General features: G+C 42.3%; 1 protein-coding gene across 1 annotated transcript in view; it reads left to right on the forward strand.

Annotated features, from left to right (window-relative positions):
- The window catches only part of meis2b (Meis homeobox 2b), a 16,838-nt gene extending 10,600 nt beyond the window's left edge, over positions 1-6,238 (forward strand). The window contains exons 9-13 of the mRNA XM_028397670.1: positions 1,814-1,890; positions 2,658-2,716; positions 2,828-2,917; positions 3,791-3,887; positions 6,151-6,238. Of these exons, the coding sequence (XP_028253471.1) occupies positions 1,814-1,890; positions 2,658-2,716; positions 2,828-2,917; positions 3,791-3,849 (285 nt within the window). The 3' untranslated portion in view covers positions 3,850-3,887; positions 6,151-6,238. The remainder of the gene's footprint in view (positions 1-1,813; positions 1,891-2,657; positions 2,717-2,827; positions 2,918-3,790; positions 3,888-6,150) is intronic.
- Positions 6,239-19,157: the final 12,919 nt, after the last annotated feature.

The following is a 19,157-nucleotide window of genomic DNA, read 5'->3' on the forward strand; positions in this document are numbered from 1 at the left end:
CATTCATCAGTCGTTGAGGGTGTGAAAGGAGCGGGATTATGTTTTGTCAGAGGTTGCAGTGTGAGGCCCGCAGTTGGAAGGCCGTGGGTGGAGGGGAGGGTGTTTCTGTCCACCAGTAGCTGTACCCTCCTGCCTTTTGTCATCCATTCTGAAGACCCTTAAAAGATCCCCTTCTGAGGAGGCTTTAGAGAAAGCAGCTGTGAAAGGTTTCGATTCATTATATTATTCATTATCGGCCCATTAGCCCGGTCGTAACTGTTGGGTTTCCGCGCAACCCTGCATCTGTCCACATTCATGGGTTGATGCCGAAGAAACATGGAATCTCCACAAGTGCCATTCCAGAGTCAACAGAAGTTTGTTCCTCTACACATTTTGTTCCCCTGAATCAGCCGAACTTGCTCTTTGATAGCTCTGATGTCCCTTCCAGATCAGAATTTATAACCACTTTCACACATAGATTGTGTTTTAATGCCGCCCTGAGGATCCCCTCTTCATTCCTGCTGACTCGCTCTTTCACACAGCAGTGGATTCAGTGGTCCTGACGAGCAACAATACCTGCCCTGACACCTTTTACAGGACAAGAGTGAGACCAGTGGAGGCACAGCACACATGTGTGACCACAGCAACAGCAACTTTTATCACTCAGACGAGTCGTATAAAGACCACAATGTTAGAGCAGATAGTAAAAAAACCTGATTTAGTTTTACCATGAGAATGAGCTACAGGCAGCGAATGAGCTGCTGAACATACAGATATGGATATTGGGGATTTAAAACTGCAGATCGCATCAATTAAATGAAGAGACCCCCCCCCTTCCTTAAATCACATGTGTGAAATGGAAACTGCACAGACAAGAGATGCTCCCTCTTTTTTTTTTTTGGAGGTTAATTTGTGGGCAGGTCCTAAAGTAATCTGTCACAGTACTGTCAGCTGCTGAGCTGTGAGGGATGACGACGGGTCCCAAAAACACATGTGTGTGGATTATATTATATGTGTGTGTGTGTGAAGGGTATTGCACATGGTTACTGTTGCATTCTTCTGTTAGATGTATTATAATATGTGTATTATAACACATTATAATAAGTGGTGGCTTTCATTTGTGTATTTCCTTTGTGTTTGAGCTTCAGTATGTCTGTGTGGATAAATACAAACATATATATATAAGTATAGTGTGTGTGTGTGTGCGTGTGTGGGTGTGTGTGCACTAAGCCTGAAAGGGAGCTTACAAATGAAGTGTTTGGAAGCTCATCCTTCACTGATGACCACAGGAGGCAACTGCTTTCCTGACAGCAGCAGAATGGAGACTGGCCTGCGACCCTGCTCTTACTACACGCGGGTCACCTCTGTCTGCCATCTGCCACCCTCCTCCCACTGTCTCATGCACACACACACATACACATATAGAGAGAGGCACATGCACACTGTCTGTGGAAAGAAACTGGGTCCAGAGTAAAAGGGGGGGGTCGTTGGTGTTGGTGTCGGAGGAGCGAGCCAAGGAGGGGTTGAGGGGGTCGACGGGGGCCTGGCCTTACCGTGGCCCCAAACAAAAGCCACCATTGTGCCTCTTTATATTCCACCTGATCGTTTGTCAAGCAATGTCAAATAATGTCAAATACTGTCACACAATGCCACGCGCTTTTAGCCTGAAGTGTTCAGGAGGCCAATCTGTGGTCAGAGCTGACTTTTGTTGTGCGCTCAGGAATTATTGCAGCGATTAAACGCCCTCTGAGCAAGCCTGCAAAAATGGATCTGTGTGATCTGTGCAAGCATTTTTATTTATTTATTTATTTATTTATTTTTGTTTCTCTCACAGCACCCGTACCCCTCAGAGGAACAGAAAAAACAGCTAGCACAAGACACGGGTCTCACCATCCTTCAAGTCAACAACTGGTAAGTTGCTCTAAAATCACTGTCACACAACATCTGACTGCTCTCACACAGCTGGTGTGCATACATAAATCCATAGCCATAGAGAATTTAGCAAAATGTGATCCTTGTTGCTTCTGAACTTTGGAAAATTGAAGAAAAAAAAAAATCCTATATTTTTCTATATTTAATTCCAGATTGGTGGGATTAAGAGTTTTCATTCAGTTGTTTTTAGTTTGTCCACTTTTAAATAATTAATTTATTATTAGCCAAATGGATCAATCTTCCCTTTAATTTGATTATTATTAGTATTCAAACAATATAACAACAATAATAATATCTTAAAATAGGTCTACTTTGATCCACCAGACATGTTTCCTCTTGAAGTGTCAGGTCTCCCACACACGTAGTCGTCCTATACGAGTATCAAAGCTACGTCAGTGTGCTGTCTGCTGTCTGCTGTCTGCAGGGTGTATCAATGGAAAAACATTGGCAAATCAGTTAGCCTCATCACAGCCGGAGGCTACAGGGCTAAACCCAATCAATACATTTTTTAAGCTTTACTGACTTCCTGCTAATGTTCCAGATTATGTCAATAGGCGTCTTATGAGGCGGATCCCTGGAGACACACAGCAGGGTTCTGCTTTAAACACACACTGTATCAACAACAATATATATGTGTGTGTTCTATCATTTCCTTCTATTCTAATTTTAACCTTATTACCCCCTAAGTTTCTCTTATCTTATTTGTTTATGTGCATTCATTTTTTGCCTGTCTTTTTGTTTTCCAGGTTTATTAATGCAAGGAGAAGAATAGTCCAGCCTATGATCGACCAGTCCAACAGAGCAGGTAAAAGCAGCTCAATGAACATTTAATCTGCTGAATACTTCCATCGTTTTATAATTCAGGAGCTAAACAGCGTCTAAATATTAAAGATGTTTTCCTCCTCTTCCTTCACAGTGAGTCAAGGTACAGCTTACAGTCCAGATGGCCAGCCAATGGGAGGCTTCGTTCTTGATGGGCAGCAGCACATGGGTCTCCGACCTGGAGGTGAGTAAGCTCTCATGCAGCCCACTGTTACTAAGGCGATTATCTGTGAGGTTTTATAGAGCACAGCCTTTTCTAAAGTTTGCAGAGATTTGTCAGACTTAGTGTTTATTTGTGCAAAGCATATAAATGCTGCTACGCAAAGGATCAAACAAGCAGTACAATAAGAGATAATCTATGAACGAAAGATATTCTGAGAAACATCAGACTGTAACCTGATGAAAAAGGAAGAGAAAAAGAACAAAACTAATGTTAAAAAGGGAAATAGGGGATTCAATTTAAGAGGTGATGCATGAAAGCTGTCAGGCTAACCATGTTCTGTAACAGCTGCACCGTTAAAAATTTAGAGAAGATGCAGACGACACCATATTGTTCAGTTCTGCTCCTCCAAGGTTCATTATTGAACTGAGAACAGGCTGAAAGATTCCTTTCATGCTCTGAAAATTACAGGAATCAGCTCAAGGTGCTCATATCTGTTGTGAAGTTTGGGTCTGCCGTGTGAGTTCTGCACACTTTGTTCTTGCTGTATGTATCATATCATGCTAGCATCACTCATCTCTTTCTGAGTGTGTGAGAGAAATCTGTCAATTGAACAATCTCTTTCTCATTTTGCATGTAAATGCAGACAAAAAGCATGACGCCGGGGTTCTGAAGTGACAGCTGGTTAACATGCCGTCCTAATGGGCCTCGCTTTCAGTCACCCGTCTTATTGTAGTATGTTAATGAGAGCAGCTTTATTGGCTGCATTAAAATAAAGATGAGCCAGTTGAGTTTTTATTAGCTTCCACTTTGTTAACTTAGCAACAAAATGGCTGCTTTGTGTTGAAGTTTTTTGGTGATTTTTCTCACAGTGTTCATTTGTTGTTGTTTTTTTAGGGCCGATGGGCGGTATGGGTATGAATATGGGCATGGACGGGCAGTGGCACTACATGTAAACCCACTCCACTGAGGCGAGCCTGAACAACAGGGTGAAGTAAGAAGTGCAACCTTTACATTCCATTCCACTTTTAATCCCACATTTAAAGGATTTTTTTTTTTTTTGTCCAAACATCTGGAAGGTTTTGGACCCTCTTTTTGAAGTCCAGTAATTGTATTAATGTCACCCTCGGAATCAATTGAAGATCAATAGATAGTTCTAGACCTCCATGTTGTGCACATTAAATGTGTTTGTTACCATGGCAGCTAAAAATAGCAGCGAGCGATGGTGAAGTTTAAACCCCAACTACAAACGTACCTAAACCGGACCAAGTTGTTTTAATGTCTATAAATAACCAGAAGGTGGCTTTCAATGACTCGATCATCTGACAATCAATCATCGATTTGAAGTTTGGACAAAGTCAACGTAAACATATTGTTTATTTTAAATCCATTTACAGATTCATGAATTCGTCACCAGCTCTTGAATATAGTTGCATTGTTAGCTGTCAGCAAAATATTAAATAGAATAGCAGCCTTTCACAATAAAACACACACAAGATATTTCCTCTTTTTCTCTCCATCACTCTCTGTTCCTCCATTTTTTTTCTTCCCTCCTCCCTTCAATCTGATTAAGAATCAGGGTAATACTCCCCTCTCCTCCTCCTCCTCCTCCTCCTCCTCCAGCCTCTATCAGCTTCCCCACCACTGCTGACAGTTCTCAAATCAAGACGTATCGCCTGCCGGAGGCACCCGAGCACAGAGAATTTTATTTAACACCCACTCTCCACTGCTCAATGAGCCACGCTGTAATGACACTTACCTTGATTAATAGAGCTCTTTATATGTAAATAGGAGCTGCATTTGCTTCATTTTTTTTTTCACCAGGGCCAATTTTGACTAGCACAGCAGCCCCCTCTCTTCCCCCTGTCTGATAATTCCCCCAGCTTTGCTAATGAAGTTCACGGAGCAGATAGCGATGCTTCATCTAAAAAAAAAAAAAATACATAAAAAATCCATCCGCATAGAGACATCAGGCTCTCAACCCGAATAAAAGCTGCCTATATATTTTTGTAGAGTATTTAATCTAATTATTTCTCATTGAACGATCATTGACTAGTTACAGTAATTACTCAGTAAAGCTGGGTGTTTTTGCCTCCCCTAATTTGATGTGTGGCGACAGCGTATGCTGCTGAACGTGGCAGTAAATCTCCTGCAGGACTTCAGGAGAGAGGAGAGCCGTGTTCGGAGTAATGTGAGGGTTTTCCATGCACGATAAAGCCCGAGCCATAACATTTAGCCATTACAGAATACATGACTGAATCTGCACTATTTCACCCTCCTCTCTCGGCTGCACCGTGCAGCTGGCTCCACCATATGCTTTATAACACACTGCACATCTCATCTTCACGTGCTTGTTTATAAATGTATAAATCACACAGTCACTTCACCTCAATTTAAAAGAGTTTCAAAAATAATCTATGAATCCAGCGAAGCCTGAGAGGGATGTTTTTCACTCCTGACACATTTTTAGTCACTCTGGGCTCTTTTTTTTTTTTTTTTTTTAAAGTCCTGCTCCTCGATGGAAACAGCCCAATCATGGCGAGAAGGAGAAAGTACACAAACATGTCTCCTGTGCAGCATCACATAGTTAGAAAGACATAAATCATAATAAAAAATTAAACATGGTATTTGAACTTTTAACAGTTTTTGTTGTGCCAACAGGTGATACAGATCTGAGATAAATGAATTAGAGCTCTGCATAGATATTGAACTATTTGCATGTTTATCCTTCTACAAAGCTGCAGATCAGCCAGAAACTCACTGATGTTTTTTTTCATGTGACTGCTGGTCACAAGTGAGTCAGTCACTATGTCCATGTTGCATTGAGGAGAGCAGAATTTTTTGTTTTTTAAAGAATCATGGTAGAGCTATTCAATAATTATTGATGATTAAAAAAACTGAGACATGCAGAGTAAAGTGGTTCTAATTAGACTTTGCAGCAGAACCATGATCCACACATGATGCATTCAAGGACCACCAGAAAGTCAAATAATTGCAGAATTGCTTATGACACACAACAAATGTGATATCAACAGAGATGAACAGAGATTCATGTTGTCATTTAAAAACAAAATAAAATTAATTTAATTTCATGGAAATATTCAAATACAGGAAAAAAAACAGAAAAAATGATGCTCAAAAACAAAAACAAGTGATGTCAAATGATACATGTGTTAACGCGTTCCTCAGTTTCTGGTTGCATGCGTGACATTTTTTGGATCTTGTGCGTCTAACCGTGCTGTCCTCTGCGTCCACAGGCCTCCATGGTTGGCTCAGGGATCATCTTCCACCTGGCTGTGCAGCTGCGCAGAGCCGCCAAAGTCACAGACACACACCTGACCGTACACCTGACCCATCCTCGCACCATCACCTCCACCTCCACCTCCTCTTCCTCCTTCTACTCCTAGTCCGAGCCAAGCGCGCGCGCCACTGTTAGAGAGGATCTCCATGGAAACGCCCAACCTCAACCCAGAGGCCGCCCACGAACTTTCTTTTTTTCTTTATTATTATTATTATTTAAAAAAACAAACAAACAAAAAACAAAAAGTGAACAAAGACTCGGCGTAAAAAAGCTGCTGCACAGGAAACAGGAAGAGGAAGGACTTCACAGAAAGAAGCAGAGTGTGATCTCTCCTCCATTTCCTTTTAAATTATTTATTTATTTTTATACAAAGGCAAGACCAAGAAGGGAGGCGACGAACTCTTTTCTTCTTCTTCTTCTTCTTTTTTTTCTAAGTGAAGCTTTACCCGGAAACACACACCTCCATCCCCTCCAAATGAAATTGTACAAAGAAATATTCCACACTCTCTCCCTTAAAAAAAAGAACTAAAACACTGTGGATCATGTTTTTCTCTTTTCATTTTTCGTTTTTTTTTAAATATAAGGACTCGATGAGGTTTTAATGTTGTGTGCTGTACAGATCTGTGCTCTTTATTTGTTTTTTTCTGTCTATGTTTGCGCTTGTGATCACTAGACGTTAGCTTTTACCACTGACATGTCTTTTTAAGAAAGAAACTAAAAGAAGGATTTTGTAAGAATGTTTGGTTCTGTGCACATCCTCTTTTTACTTGTGTTTTTCTTCTGGAAAAAGAAATAGGCTGAGGGAACGTGACTTGAGTTTTATAGCACCTAAAAAACACACAAACACAAACAAGTCTGCACTAAAACCGAAATAAAGACTTTAATGGAGCGGAGTGTTTTAATGTGGAGAGCGCGCAGCGGCCTTCGCCCCCTTAGTTGGGAATGGATGGAAAAGGTCAGTGTTTGAGGAGGAGAGGAGAGGGGGGGAAAATGGTTCCAGCAACAACATTAGTTGGTGGAGCAGGTCACGTAGCCAGGCTCTGGTTCGATATGAGACGGGATTGCAGTTGTCTCGTGTTATTCGATTGATGGTGACAGCGATGATGGATGACCGGGCCGGCCGCGAAATCCAAGAAATTCAGAGCGGACCGGCAGCTATTACAACACAAAGGCCTAAATGTTGTTCTGTGGAGGTGAGATGGTCTGACGCACACACACACGTGAAGAGGCCAAAAAAAAAAGAAATAAAAAAAACTGCATTTTATTCATTTTTCTCTAAAAAAAAAAAACAGTTTTCTGGGCTTCTTATCTGCATAGAAATAAAATGAAGGCAGAAATAGGCCTAACAAATAAATAAATAAACACACGGAGCTCTGAGGGGCTCATTTATCACTGTCAGCCTGTAACGACCCTCTGCGGTCTGCATCGACAAAAGAACAGCAGCCAGGAAAATGGAGAGAAAGTCAAAATGTGCCTCATTATAATGATCGAAAAATATTCATTATTATCGACCGAAAGCATCACACGTTCAATCAGTACATTATTATTATTATTATTATTATTATTATTATTATTATTATTATTATTATTATTATTATTATTATTATTGGTAAAGCCTTTCTTGTATTTATGGATTAAATCATTTATTCTCACGTTTTTAATTGTCACTTGGAGCAAAGAGTCTTAATAGGGCAGACATCATGTTTAAAGATTACCGTCATATTTATGGATATGCATATTTATGTATAATGTTTTTAGATGGCGATATTCCGGAAATGAGTCATAATAAGCAATTAAACAAAGTGTAAAAAAACAATATATATGGCTACATATACATATGGCCCAGAGGCCGGCCACAGTGCGCGCTTGGCTGCTCCAGGTGTGCGCCATCATTGCGCATCTATTTTCTGTGCTTTTAAAACGAATTACATTTCTTCCTTATTTTTTTTTTTAAACTTGTTCCTGTTAAACGCAGCACTTTGCTTTTTAAAACACAGCCTTCGTCTTTTTTCACTGTAGAACTCAGATTGTAGATTACACCGCTGCGCTCAGATTAAAAAAAAAAAAAAAAAGACAAATACAGAGTGGGATGATTTTCTGGGCTCTCCTCTCTTGCAGCACATATGAGCACCGCTCTAACGGGCCTAATTCATTCAGCCCTGCCGACTGTGCTGAAGATAAATGCGTTTTGAAGGCTGCTGGAAACAAGCGCGTATCCGTATGAAATATGGGTCAGAGCTGCAGCAGAAAGCGGCATCACATGATGCAAAAACTGCTTTCTGCTGAGAAGCCCTCAGAACAACAGCAGAGCCACACAGCCTGCATGGAAAGAAGACCAAGATTAAAGCATTAGGCAGCTTTTAATAATCAAACAACATAACATATTTTTAGGGCTATAAGCACAGTGAAGATTTTATCACATACAAATACACACAATGTTAAACTTCACTTAAATGATCATATGAAGATGTAATCATGCATATAATAACATGTAAAGCCAACATGTAGCCTATGCATTGGTTATGTAATAAATATAAAATATCATCATATGAACTATAACGAGTAATAACATGAATGTTAAAAAAATAGAGTCAATACATGAAGGTGTACATTCATAAAACATAGACTCACTCATTAATGTGTGTCTATAGGAGTTTTATCAGGTCTGTATAAGATAAGATCTTCTTGTGCCAGAGGTATCAAGTTACATTAAATGCAGTACAGATTATAAAAGTATGCGAGTGTCACTAAAATCCAAATCAGAATACAGTATGCAGTATGAGCACAATATATGAAAAAAAATGTAAATTACAGAAGGTCATAATCCAGTTTAAAAAACTAATCTGGATTATTAATCTATAATCTGAGTCACAGATTTACTGTTTATATTTTCCAGACATGTTTGTCATCCCTGTGGGTGTGAGGCCACACACACTGCTGTCACGAGACGAGACATTTTAAAAACCAGGGACGATCATCACCCGAATTACAGCTGAGGTGGCGTCCAGATAAAACTACGCAGTGACCGGTTTTTATAGGAGTGCTGAGAACTGTGTGTGTCTGTCTGTGCAGGCAGCCGAGACGTGGATTGTAGTGACGGTGTCCTCAGTGGGAGGAGAGCTGGTGGCTCGGCCCCTTCCCAGAACACTTATCTTCTCAATCATGTCTTCGTCCTGTCAACAAGCCACTGTCCCAGATATTTACTGCTGACGCACCCATTGCCCATTACCTAATACATGCTGCATGCATCACAGATCAGCCACTCTTTCTTTCTTTCTTTCTTTCTCTCTTTCTTTCTTTCTGATTTGAGCAGACATTTTGATGCCCTCCTTTGTAATTCTTTTCTACACTAATGGCTCTGAATGTGGAAAGTTTGGAGTTATTTGAGCTCCCTGATCACTTCACCACACATTTGCTGGCAGGTAAGAAGAAAAGGAGGGAATGTCTGACCAATCCTCTGTTTGACATATGTACCGCATGTCCTCTCAGTCATCGGTGTGGACGGACATTTACTCCTGTGGGCGAACTGCTGAGACAATCAGGTGCGGCAATAAGCCATGTGTTATATTTCAATCAGCACACACAAGAGGTTAAAGGTCAGACAGTGGAGAGGCCTGTACACTTACTTAAGTGTTTTAAACTGCTTTGCCTCCCACAAAGCCATAAAACAGTTCCTCAGAAACAAACAGGTGACTTCACTGAAGCTTCGCCCAAAGTTTTTACTGTGAATGGTTAAGACACACGTTGGAGACAGTGTGGGCTGGCAGCATGGCAGACCTCACTTAGGGGTGACCGTACTCCTGACCACCTGACGCTGCCAGCTGCTTTGTTTTTACTCACTGTGAGCCCGGATTTACACCAGCCGCGAAACACCTGCAGAACATAAGCAGAGTGTTTTTATTGCATTGCTAACGCAGCATCAATCCTAGCAGCTTCTCACCAATCCCTTTAAAACAGTTGTTTCTTCCCCTAACCGAAACCCCTAACCCTAATGCTAACCCTAGCTGAAACCCTAACCCTAACCTAGGTTTAACCCTAACTCTAACCCTAACACAGAGCTAGGGTTAGGTTCTCAGCTGTCGTGAGGTTTAGAGCGTCAAGTGAGACATTTCCGTAATGGTCTCAGTGAGCCGAATGCATCAAACATGAACATGAACCACAACTCTGCGATCTTCCTAAGTGTAACATTAACCCTAACCCTAGTTTGAACCTAACCCTAACCCTAATCCGAGTTGTAACCCTAATGCAGAGCTAGGGTTAGCATCTCGGCCGGCGTGAGACGTAGAGCCTCAAGTGAGACATTTCCATAATGGTCTCATTGAGTCGGATATGATAAACATCCACAACTAACACCCACAACTCTGTGACCTTCCTACCTCTAACCCTAACCCTACTTCCCGCTCCTCTGCTCTCGTTTCACAGCGGCTGTTGCTACGCTGCAGTTACGCTGCAGCTTCTCGTCCGGTGTAAATTCGGCTTTAAGCTTCATTCTCACAGTCATGTTTTAGACAACACCGGTTAAATGGTTAGATAAAGATACAAGTTTTTCTTAAAATACACAAAGCCGTAACATTAAACATATTTTACCCTATGAACAGCGTTTTTCGTGACAATTGACGTGACAAGTCCTCGATGGTAGAACAACGCACACATGCTCCATTTCACTGAAATATCATCCCTATGTTACTTTTTCCTGGTGAGGACAAGCTGAACAGACACTTTGGCCATCATCAAAACTGAAACCTGCTCTAATCTTCCTCACAGGACAATGTTTAGTTTGAAGCCAGGTAAGGTGGATTTGTCTCCACCTTACCTGGCTTTGTGTGCAACGATAGTTCTCTACGATTCTGTTTGGATGGTAATAAATATATAGAAATAAGCCGGAAATGCAAAAGTAATTTAATGTTTAATGTTTAAGCCCCCCTGAATGGTGCTTTGATTGGCAGTGTACTGTCACCCAACAGCAGAGTCTTCTCAGTGAAAGTGCCTAACCCTCACCATCAGTGTCCCACTCCCTTAGTTTTACTAAGAAATCCGTATTTTCTGTCAGCCTGGCCCTTATCCCCCTGCAGCTCTGTCCATCTGGCTCTGGATATAAGTGTTTTTTCTTCAGATTAGGGAGAGACAGAGGAGGATTTGGACAGGCACGCTGGACACTGAACTTACAGCACTGGCCTCTGCACTGGAATCAAAGTGACACATGTCGTCCCAGGTTTTTCACCTGACATTTTTGTTGCCACTGTTTGTCCAGCCTGTGTGACAGCCCCTCACACTATAGTTAGCACATCGCCGACCCCACTGCACCCCCACCCCCAACACACACACACACACACACACACACACACACACACTCTTCCTTCCTTCTCTTCATGTGGACAAATTCACCACAAACTGTATTGGTTACAGGGACACTCTGTAAACAAGCCACAGAGGTCTATTAAATTCCATTCAGAGGCCTTATATCCTTTCTTTATTTGACTTTTATTGATCCAGGTCAGCTTCACTGAAGAGGCTGCAGCAGCACATTTATTTACAGACAGAACAAAGATAAAGATGTGGAGAGGCGTGGAGAATGAATCCTGATGTTGGGAAAAATACTGTTGAGAAAGAAGAAGAAAAGAGAGGAATGTGAGATTAATAGGAGTAATGTTCTACCATTAATAATAATAAAAACAAATGCTTTAAAAGTGATGTGGAGTTTTTTCAAACTTCATGATCTATGGATTCTTATTGACACCTGTTGTCAAAGCTGACACATTACTTTAAGAGAATCATTTAATTTTGGGCATACCATTTTCAAGCTGATGCCTTAAAAATGGGCTTGGGGTCTAGACCTGGGGGTTTCGGACGTGGTCCTCACAACAGGGTCTAGGACTCCAATGTGCATTCACAATTATTGTATTAATAAATCTTTCTCATTCAGTTTGCTTAGTCTCTCATGATTGAACTATATTTGTTGTGTCTGATTCCTTCAGTGGATGCAGTGGATTTTGTCACCATGTCCCATTTTGAAGCTGACATTATGTCCTTCTTTTCCCTTGGTGAGAAAGGATGCATCCGGTGGATCCTGTGTTGTTTTTACAGTAGACTACAGTGGACTTCACCAATGTAAATGTTTGCATCCACAGGTTGCTAGGCGACAGCATCATGGTAAACAGGAAGTCGCTGCTGCCTCTGCAGATCTATGAAGGTTACGTCTCCGGAGATGATGTCCTTCAAAAGATGCAGCACCTGAAATGGGACACAGATAAAATAAAATGGAAAGGGGGGTTTGACTGGACTAAAGACACCCACCCAAACTCATAGCTGCCCTTTCAGCCTAAATAAATAAAACAGACATGGAGCCTCTTTCACACATGCACCAGCCTGGACAGATGTCCTAGTTCTTCTTCTGTTCTATAGAAAGAATCCGTCTGGTCTCTGTGGATTTGAGTTGGAGGCCAGTGATGTGGAATAAACTGCCTCTAGATGCAATTGGACAGACATACAACCAACCAGAGAAACAAAGCATGTGACATAAGCAGAGTGAAAACCAGACCAGTATCAACACCCAGGACTTCTATAGTTTCAAAATCCAAGGTGTTATCAGCAATTCTGCAAACATTTTGGTACAAAACAAGCAGCAAGTCATCACATAAAGCCCGAAAATGGTTATGATGATGACAGGTTCCACCACTAGATGCAGGAAGTCAGATTAAAATTAGGATTAAGATTAACGCTATTAAACCCTGTATGCAAATTAGGTTATTATAGCAGTATATACAAGAAAAAGTGATAATAAACACAGTAAATATATATTTATACACAAAGCAACACACATGTGTACATAAATAGACATATATAAGGAGGTTTAAGTGTTTGTGTGCGGTACAGAGATCTGGACATGGTGACATTTCTAATCTGTAGTCTAGCCTCATTCAGGTTAGAGGATAAACAGTTAATTTATCTGTATTAAATAACAAGGACTAATTAAAATGAACATTCTCCAGGTGAATTTGAAAATATACTTAACATACTGTAGCTCACGTTGAGGTGGAAATTAGCTTCTAACATGTCACTTAATTACTCCCACATGTGGAATGCTGTGCCTGGACAAATGAGATTTTGTATGTCAGCATAAATTAATGAGAAATTAAAGGTCAGGGTTGAAGGTCGACTCTCAGAGCGCACATACGACTTTGATTAGCAGCCCGCTGTGTTTGGCTGTATCTGTCACAAACAGTCAGACCGTCAGGCCAATCACAGGGAGGCCGAGGGGCTGAAATGTGAGGCATGTTTACGCGCGGTGTCGCCTGCTGCATGATGAACAGGCCCATGCATACTTCAGGGGTTCAAGGTGGAGGTTTCCCTGTGCTTCGGCAGCTGTGTTGAAAGGTGCTGGAGTTCTTCCCAGGATCTGATCACATCCAGGGTTTTCCAACATCCTTTTTAGGTGTCATTGGTTAGTGCAAATACATCACACAGACACTTGACCCTTTCTCAGACCCCATCGGCATGATCCTCCTTCAGGTCAAATGCCTGTGAGGGAGAGGAAAGCGAGGGCCTGTGCAGGTCTGACGGATTGTCGGAGGGGGGGGTGTGATGGAGGTAACATGTGCAGGGGCCTCTCTGGAGGGGGAAGGAGCCAGAGTTGAGGCAGGGGACAAGCCTGTGAGTCAGGCTGTGTTTATAAACTCACAGCCACTTTTCCTCCATCCTCACATTACAGTAGTGCTCACCGCTCTGTCGCTGGTACTGGCAGTGCTGACGACTGCTGCAGCAGGTCAGCGTGATAGCATCTGAAGCGAAGTGTTACCAAATCCTCAGCCCGTATTAGATTAGTCTCCAGATGGCTCTGCAGCAGCAGTGGATGATTTTGATGTGTAGAAGCATCCAGTCCAAAAAAAAGTTGCTCAGGCTTCAGTCTGCAGAGTCAAAATCCACTCCATGAGTGCTCCTCTGGATCAAATAAACCTCCCCCCACCCATCTCTCACGGGTGGCGAATGGACGTGCCCTTTTGCCTGAGATGAGACCTGACAGGGTCATTTCAAAGAGGAAGTGCACCCTGACCACTCGCTTCTCATCAATCTCACAGGCCGGCCACAGAAATGCAGGACAGTCGTGCTGCCTCGCCATAGCAAACCGGGAATCTGTAGAGACGGCACACTCTGTCTGTAAGCTGACCCTTTTCACATTTACACGTCTTCAAGATTGATCAGTTCAGATATTTAATCTTTGTACGGCTTTTATTTTGAAAACCGAAAACAATTTTTGCTTTGTGTTTTTTTTTTCACAATCATGATCTCCATGGTGATACTTCTATACTAGAATAGAAATTAGGAATGCATGCCGATTGCCGATTTTTTCATCTAACCTAGAAATTACCACTTTGATGCATCTGCTGGGGACACAGTGAGCATCAATCAGTGTTGATGTATTTGCCAATATTCCCATCTTATTAGTCGATTTTTTTAGACCGCTAACATTGTGCATCACAAATAAAAGGTTTGCTCTTAAGTATTGGAGTTGAATATTTTTACTGTTTTTCTGGACTATTCATATTTTATGGGCCATGCTAGATAGAGGCATAAAACCAGCATTGCTTTGCAAGGTATACAATTAAACATTAATTCCATGGTTGAGGGGGAAAAAACATTATATCTCTTTAAAGGTAGGGTAGGAGATTTTGAAAACTCAGTGAGAGTCAGCCAGATTTGGAAAGTAAACACACGCCCCTTTCTCTCGGAGCTCACCCCGAAGCCACGCCTCCCAACCAGTCTGTGACTTCGGCCATCATGCACGTACCTCTCTGGTGCGCACAGAGCAGGAAGAGAGTGACAACCAGCCAATACTCCGTGCAGGGTCCACCCGGAGGATTGGCTGATGTTTTTAGCGTTTTATAGCTTCCACAGATGATTCATATTCTTCGTTTTAATGTGAAACTGCCGAACTAATTGGTTGCTATCGGATTGTAAAGAGAAGTTACACTAATTTAACAAAAAGTGCATCAGAAGGAAATCTCCTACCCTACCTTTAACATGCATGCATCTACAGCCCACAAATAACTTATGAAAAGACCACAATCTGCAGAGCTCCACCCTTTTTGTCTCATTCACACTTTGCATTAGAGTTAAATCTATTGTGAGGAAAGCAGCCATGCACAGACTGTGCTGTTGACAGCATTTTGGAAATGTCGCCTTTGGAGTTGAAGTTGTATTATGAGGTAAAATAATATTACACTGTAAGCACACCAAAGTCTCAGGAGGTTCACAGGGGTCTTTAAGTTGTGTATGAAGTAATGGAGTCTATGTGGGGGAACAGTGTGTGTGTGTCCACTCACAGCTGCTGAGAGAGAAAGCAAAATAAACCAGTGGAGTTAATGGGGCCGCGGCAGAGTGCACAGGCTGTATATTTGGTCTTGTCAGGTGAGACCGTTTGATGCTGATTACATCTATCACAGCGAGTCAGTGCAATTATTCCCCCAAAAATAAACACGTCAACCAGTCCACTTAGCATTATTACGTGTCAGAACATTTGATCCCAGCCATGGATATTCATCACAGAAACATCTGTTCCTATCAAAAATAACACATAAAGTCTGATATTGCTGTGAATGAAAGGTAGAAGGGACTTCACAGCTTCAACAGTAACATGATGGAAGGGAGGGGGGGGGGGTGTGACTTAATTGAAACTAATCAGAAATCACAGAAATCCTTAAATTATTGATACAGCACACAAACACGAGTCAGCAGGTGATGAATGAGCGGGCCGAGGCCAGGCTCATCCATCACCTCACCGGTGCGCCTGGCAGTGCCGACGTGACAGGAACGGTCAAATAACGTTTAGCACACTGGGAACCCTGTGTTTGGGGATAGATTATTACTGTCACAGCTTTAATGGATTAGCTTGGACCAGCACACGTTCAGCCAATGGGGGCGGGAGGACTGCGCATTAGCATAGCTATCAGAGGTCCAGCCAGGCAGCAGCAGGTTGGTGATTGACAGATGGAGGTGGCTGCCCAGCAGACATGTAGCCAGTCTAAGGCCAAACAGCGAGGAGCCAATTATGTGGGGAGAAACAGGGTCATTCATCATTCAGTTAGACACCTGTCCAGCCACACAAAAGAGTCTCGAGAGCCTCAGCCAGCATCCCTAGACAGAGATGATGCTCATTAGATTGGACTGGGAGAAATAAAGCAAGTCCGTGGGTTCACATTTAGAGACAATGCAGACGATGGAAACGTGAGGTGCGTGCAGTTCTGGAAGTGGAAGTAGTGGAGCAGAGCTTTTCTCTTCCTGCTGTGTGCATCAGGAGGCAGAGCGAGATGCTGACGCTGCCAGAGGGAGGGCCAGTGCTAAAAGTGTTTGTCTGAGCCCTGCTGCAGGAAGATGGGGCTCTGAAGTGTCAGGCATAAATCATGCAAACGAACACAGATTTCACTTTTTGCTTGACAGAACAGACATTCTTACCATTGATTTCTGAACTCCCTGATGTGCTTAGTGTGCATTTCTGACACAAGGTTCATTCTGTATTGTATCGCATCATGATGTAGGCCCGTCCTGAGTTGTGTCATTCAGGGTGTGGCTCTGTGGTTCCAGTACAAACCCCTCACTGCTCTTCTTCTGTCACTTGAGCTTGCACTTCTTCTCCTAACTACACTACAACTCCAGAAATACACGCTAACAGTCAAAACACCTGCAAACTGAGAATATGTTTTCATCAATTTATCAAAAATAAATGCAACAAATTTAACACAACTACTACATTAGAAGCCCAATGCAGATACTCCAAGGTATCCAGGGACCATGGGAACCTGACACACTTTCACGACCTCCGGATGGTTCAAATATCCACAAAAAACAACACAGCCTGACCTTTCTGAAGACAGGACTCCTGCCATATAAAAGGGTTAATATGACCAGACTGTGACCAGACTTTAATGAACTGACATTTTCTGAGTCAAAGAAGGTCCAACCATCATTGTTCTGGTATTTGTAGATTCCAGAGAATATTCTCTGTGAAATGTCGTAAGACGAAATTTGGGTTTTCTATGAAATGATGAGATAAAAGCCTCCAAGTGCATTATTCATTAGCCTTAGTACCTGTTATTAGCCTGCCCCTGCCTGGTCCGTCACCTTTTAAAGTCCCTGGAAACGTTTCCCTGGTGTTGTATTGTGAGTTTCTGCTTGTCTTGTTCAGCAGCTGCTGAACTGAAGTAGCAGCTTCTGTTAAAATTATACTTTAAATAGGTCAGTCACTGTCACGCGCGTCTAAATGAGCAGGCTTTATATTGATACTGATTCACTCAGACTGTTTAACATTCCTCTTAAAATAACAAAGCCGCTCCTTCATGGAATATTGTTACACCGTTATTGCATTTTTAATGACCAAGGACACAGAAGTTTGCCTTTTAAAAGCAAGGGTGTGTTTGTTAACCCCCTCGACCCTCAACTTCCTGGTCATGCCTCATCAGCCCTCGGCCCTCGCTCCCTCCACTGATCACAGACTATATAAACCCCCGTGCAACACTGAAATTAACAAACGCTTGACATTTGCTCCACGTCCAATTACTCAATATCCAAGGCTGAGCACATGTTTAATCAACATTCATATCCCCTAGGGAGGGAGAGGGAGCTCTCTGCTCCAGCACCTCGGCCACATTAGGCCCGCTCCCTTGGGCCCTCTTGGCAGGCTTCACTGTTTACCTTCTACCAAACTCGACTGGAGATGGTGTCATCCTCCTCCTCCTCCTCCTCCTGGGTCCTGCTCTCCACATGGCCATGCCAAGTCAACTGCACGGGGGGGCAACGTTGGCCTGGGAGCAAGAGATTGATCCACCTACCACAAAAGGGTCAGGAGTACTAACAAACCGCACACACAGCACATGACAGCAAGGAGCAAGCAGGTGGAAATATTCTGCTCATATTTAAACCAATAAAGCCAAAAAGAGGCCATCAAATAATAATCAAACAATAGGACAAGCTGACTTTTGTGTGTGTGTGTGGCAGCAGAGTGGAGACGTGGTTCTCCTCACAGCAGGGACGCGTGCAGGGCAGATGACTCCACAGCATCTGGGATGTGCTGCACACATGCATGAGGGGTTTACAAATATGCATGAATGATAATGAGCCCTCCATCTCTGCAGCAGCAGCAGCAGCAGAGAGTCCTTTTCTAAACTCCAAACAAACTGCATCTCAACATTTGACATTAGCTGCACACAAAGGGCACATTTCATGTTTTATAAATTCAACCGCATTCCTTTGTAATTTTTTGGGTGTATGCACCCTTTATTTATTCAGCCACAATTTCTCAGCTTAACAGGAAATTAGTTGTGAAGTAAATCATCATGTTTGCCTATTCTAATAATGATGATGATAATGAACCGCTAGTATCATTTAAACCCGGTTTCAGGTTTGTTCTTATTATGAAGTATTTGTTTGATTTTTTGTGTTACACGAACACACACACACACACAAAGTGACTGATCTCTGTGCACAGCTGGATCCAGACCTATTAGCTCCAGGTTGGAGGCAGGTTTCTGATCTTATCACAGGATCTCTTCCCCTCTACAGAAAAGTTCAACAAACAAAACAAAACAAAAATACAACCACAAAGACACAAAAACTACCACACGGAGAGACAGAACTACCACAAAGAAAAAGAACACAACCTCAAAGAGACACAAAACAACCTCAACATCATCAAACGACCATAGAGAGACACACAACCAGCCAAAGAGACACAACATAACCTGACAGCAAGACATACAACTCTCAAAGAGACACAAGAAACACAACGCCAGACTCTCAAGAGCCTGAAAGAGACATGAAACAACCACAAAGAGACACAAAACTACCAAAGGAACCCAAAATATCCTCAAACACGATTACAAAACAACCAACAACGGACACACAACCACCAAAAAGATACAAAAAAAGAGACGAATAACCTCAAAATCACACAGGACAACCACAAAGAGAAGC

Source organism: Parambassis ranga, chromosome 24 (assembly GCF_900634625.1).
Source record: "Parambassis ranga chromosome 24, fParRan2.1, whole genome shotgun sequence".
Classification (NCBI taxonomy): domain Eukaryota; kingdom Metazoa; phylum Chordata; class Actinopteri; family Ambassidae; genus Parambassis; species Parambassis ranga.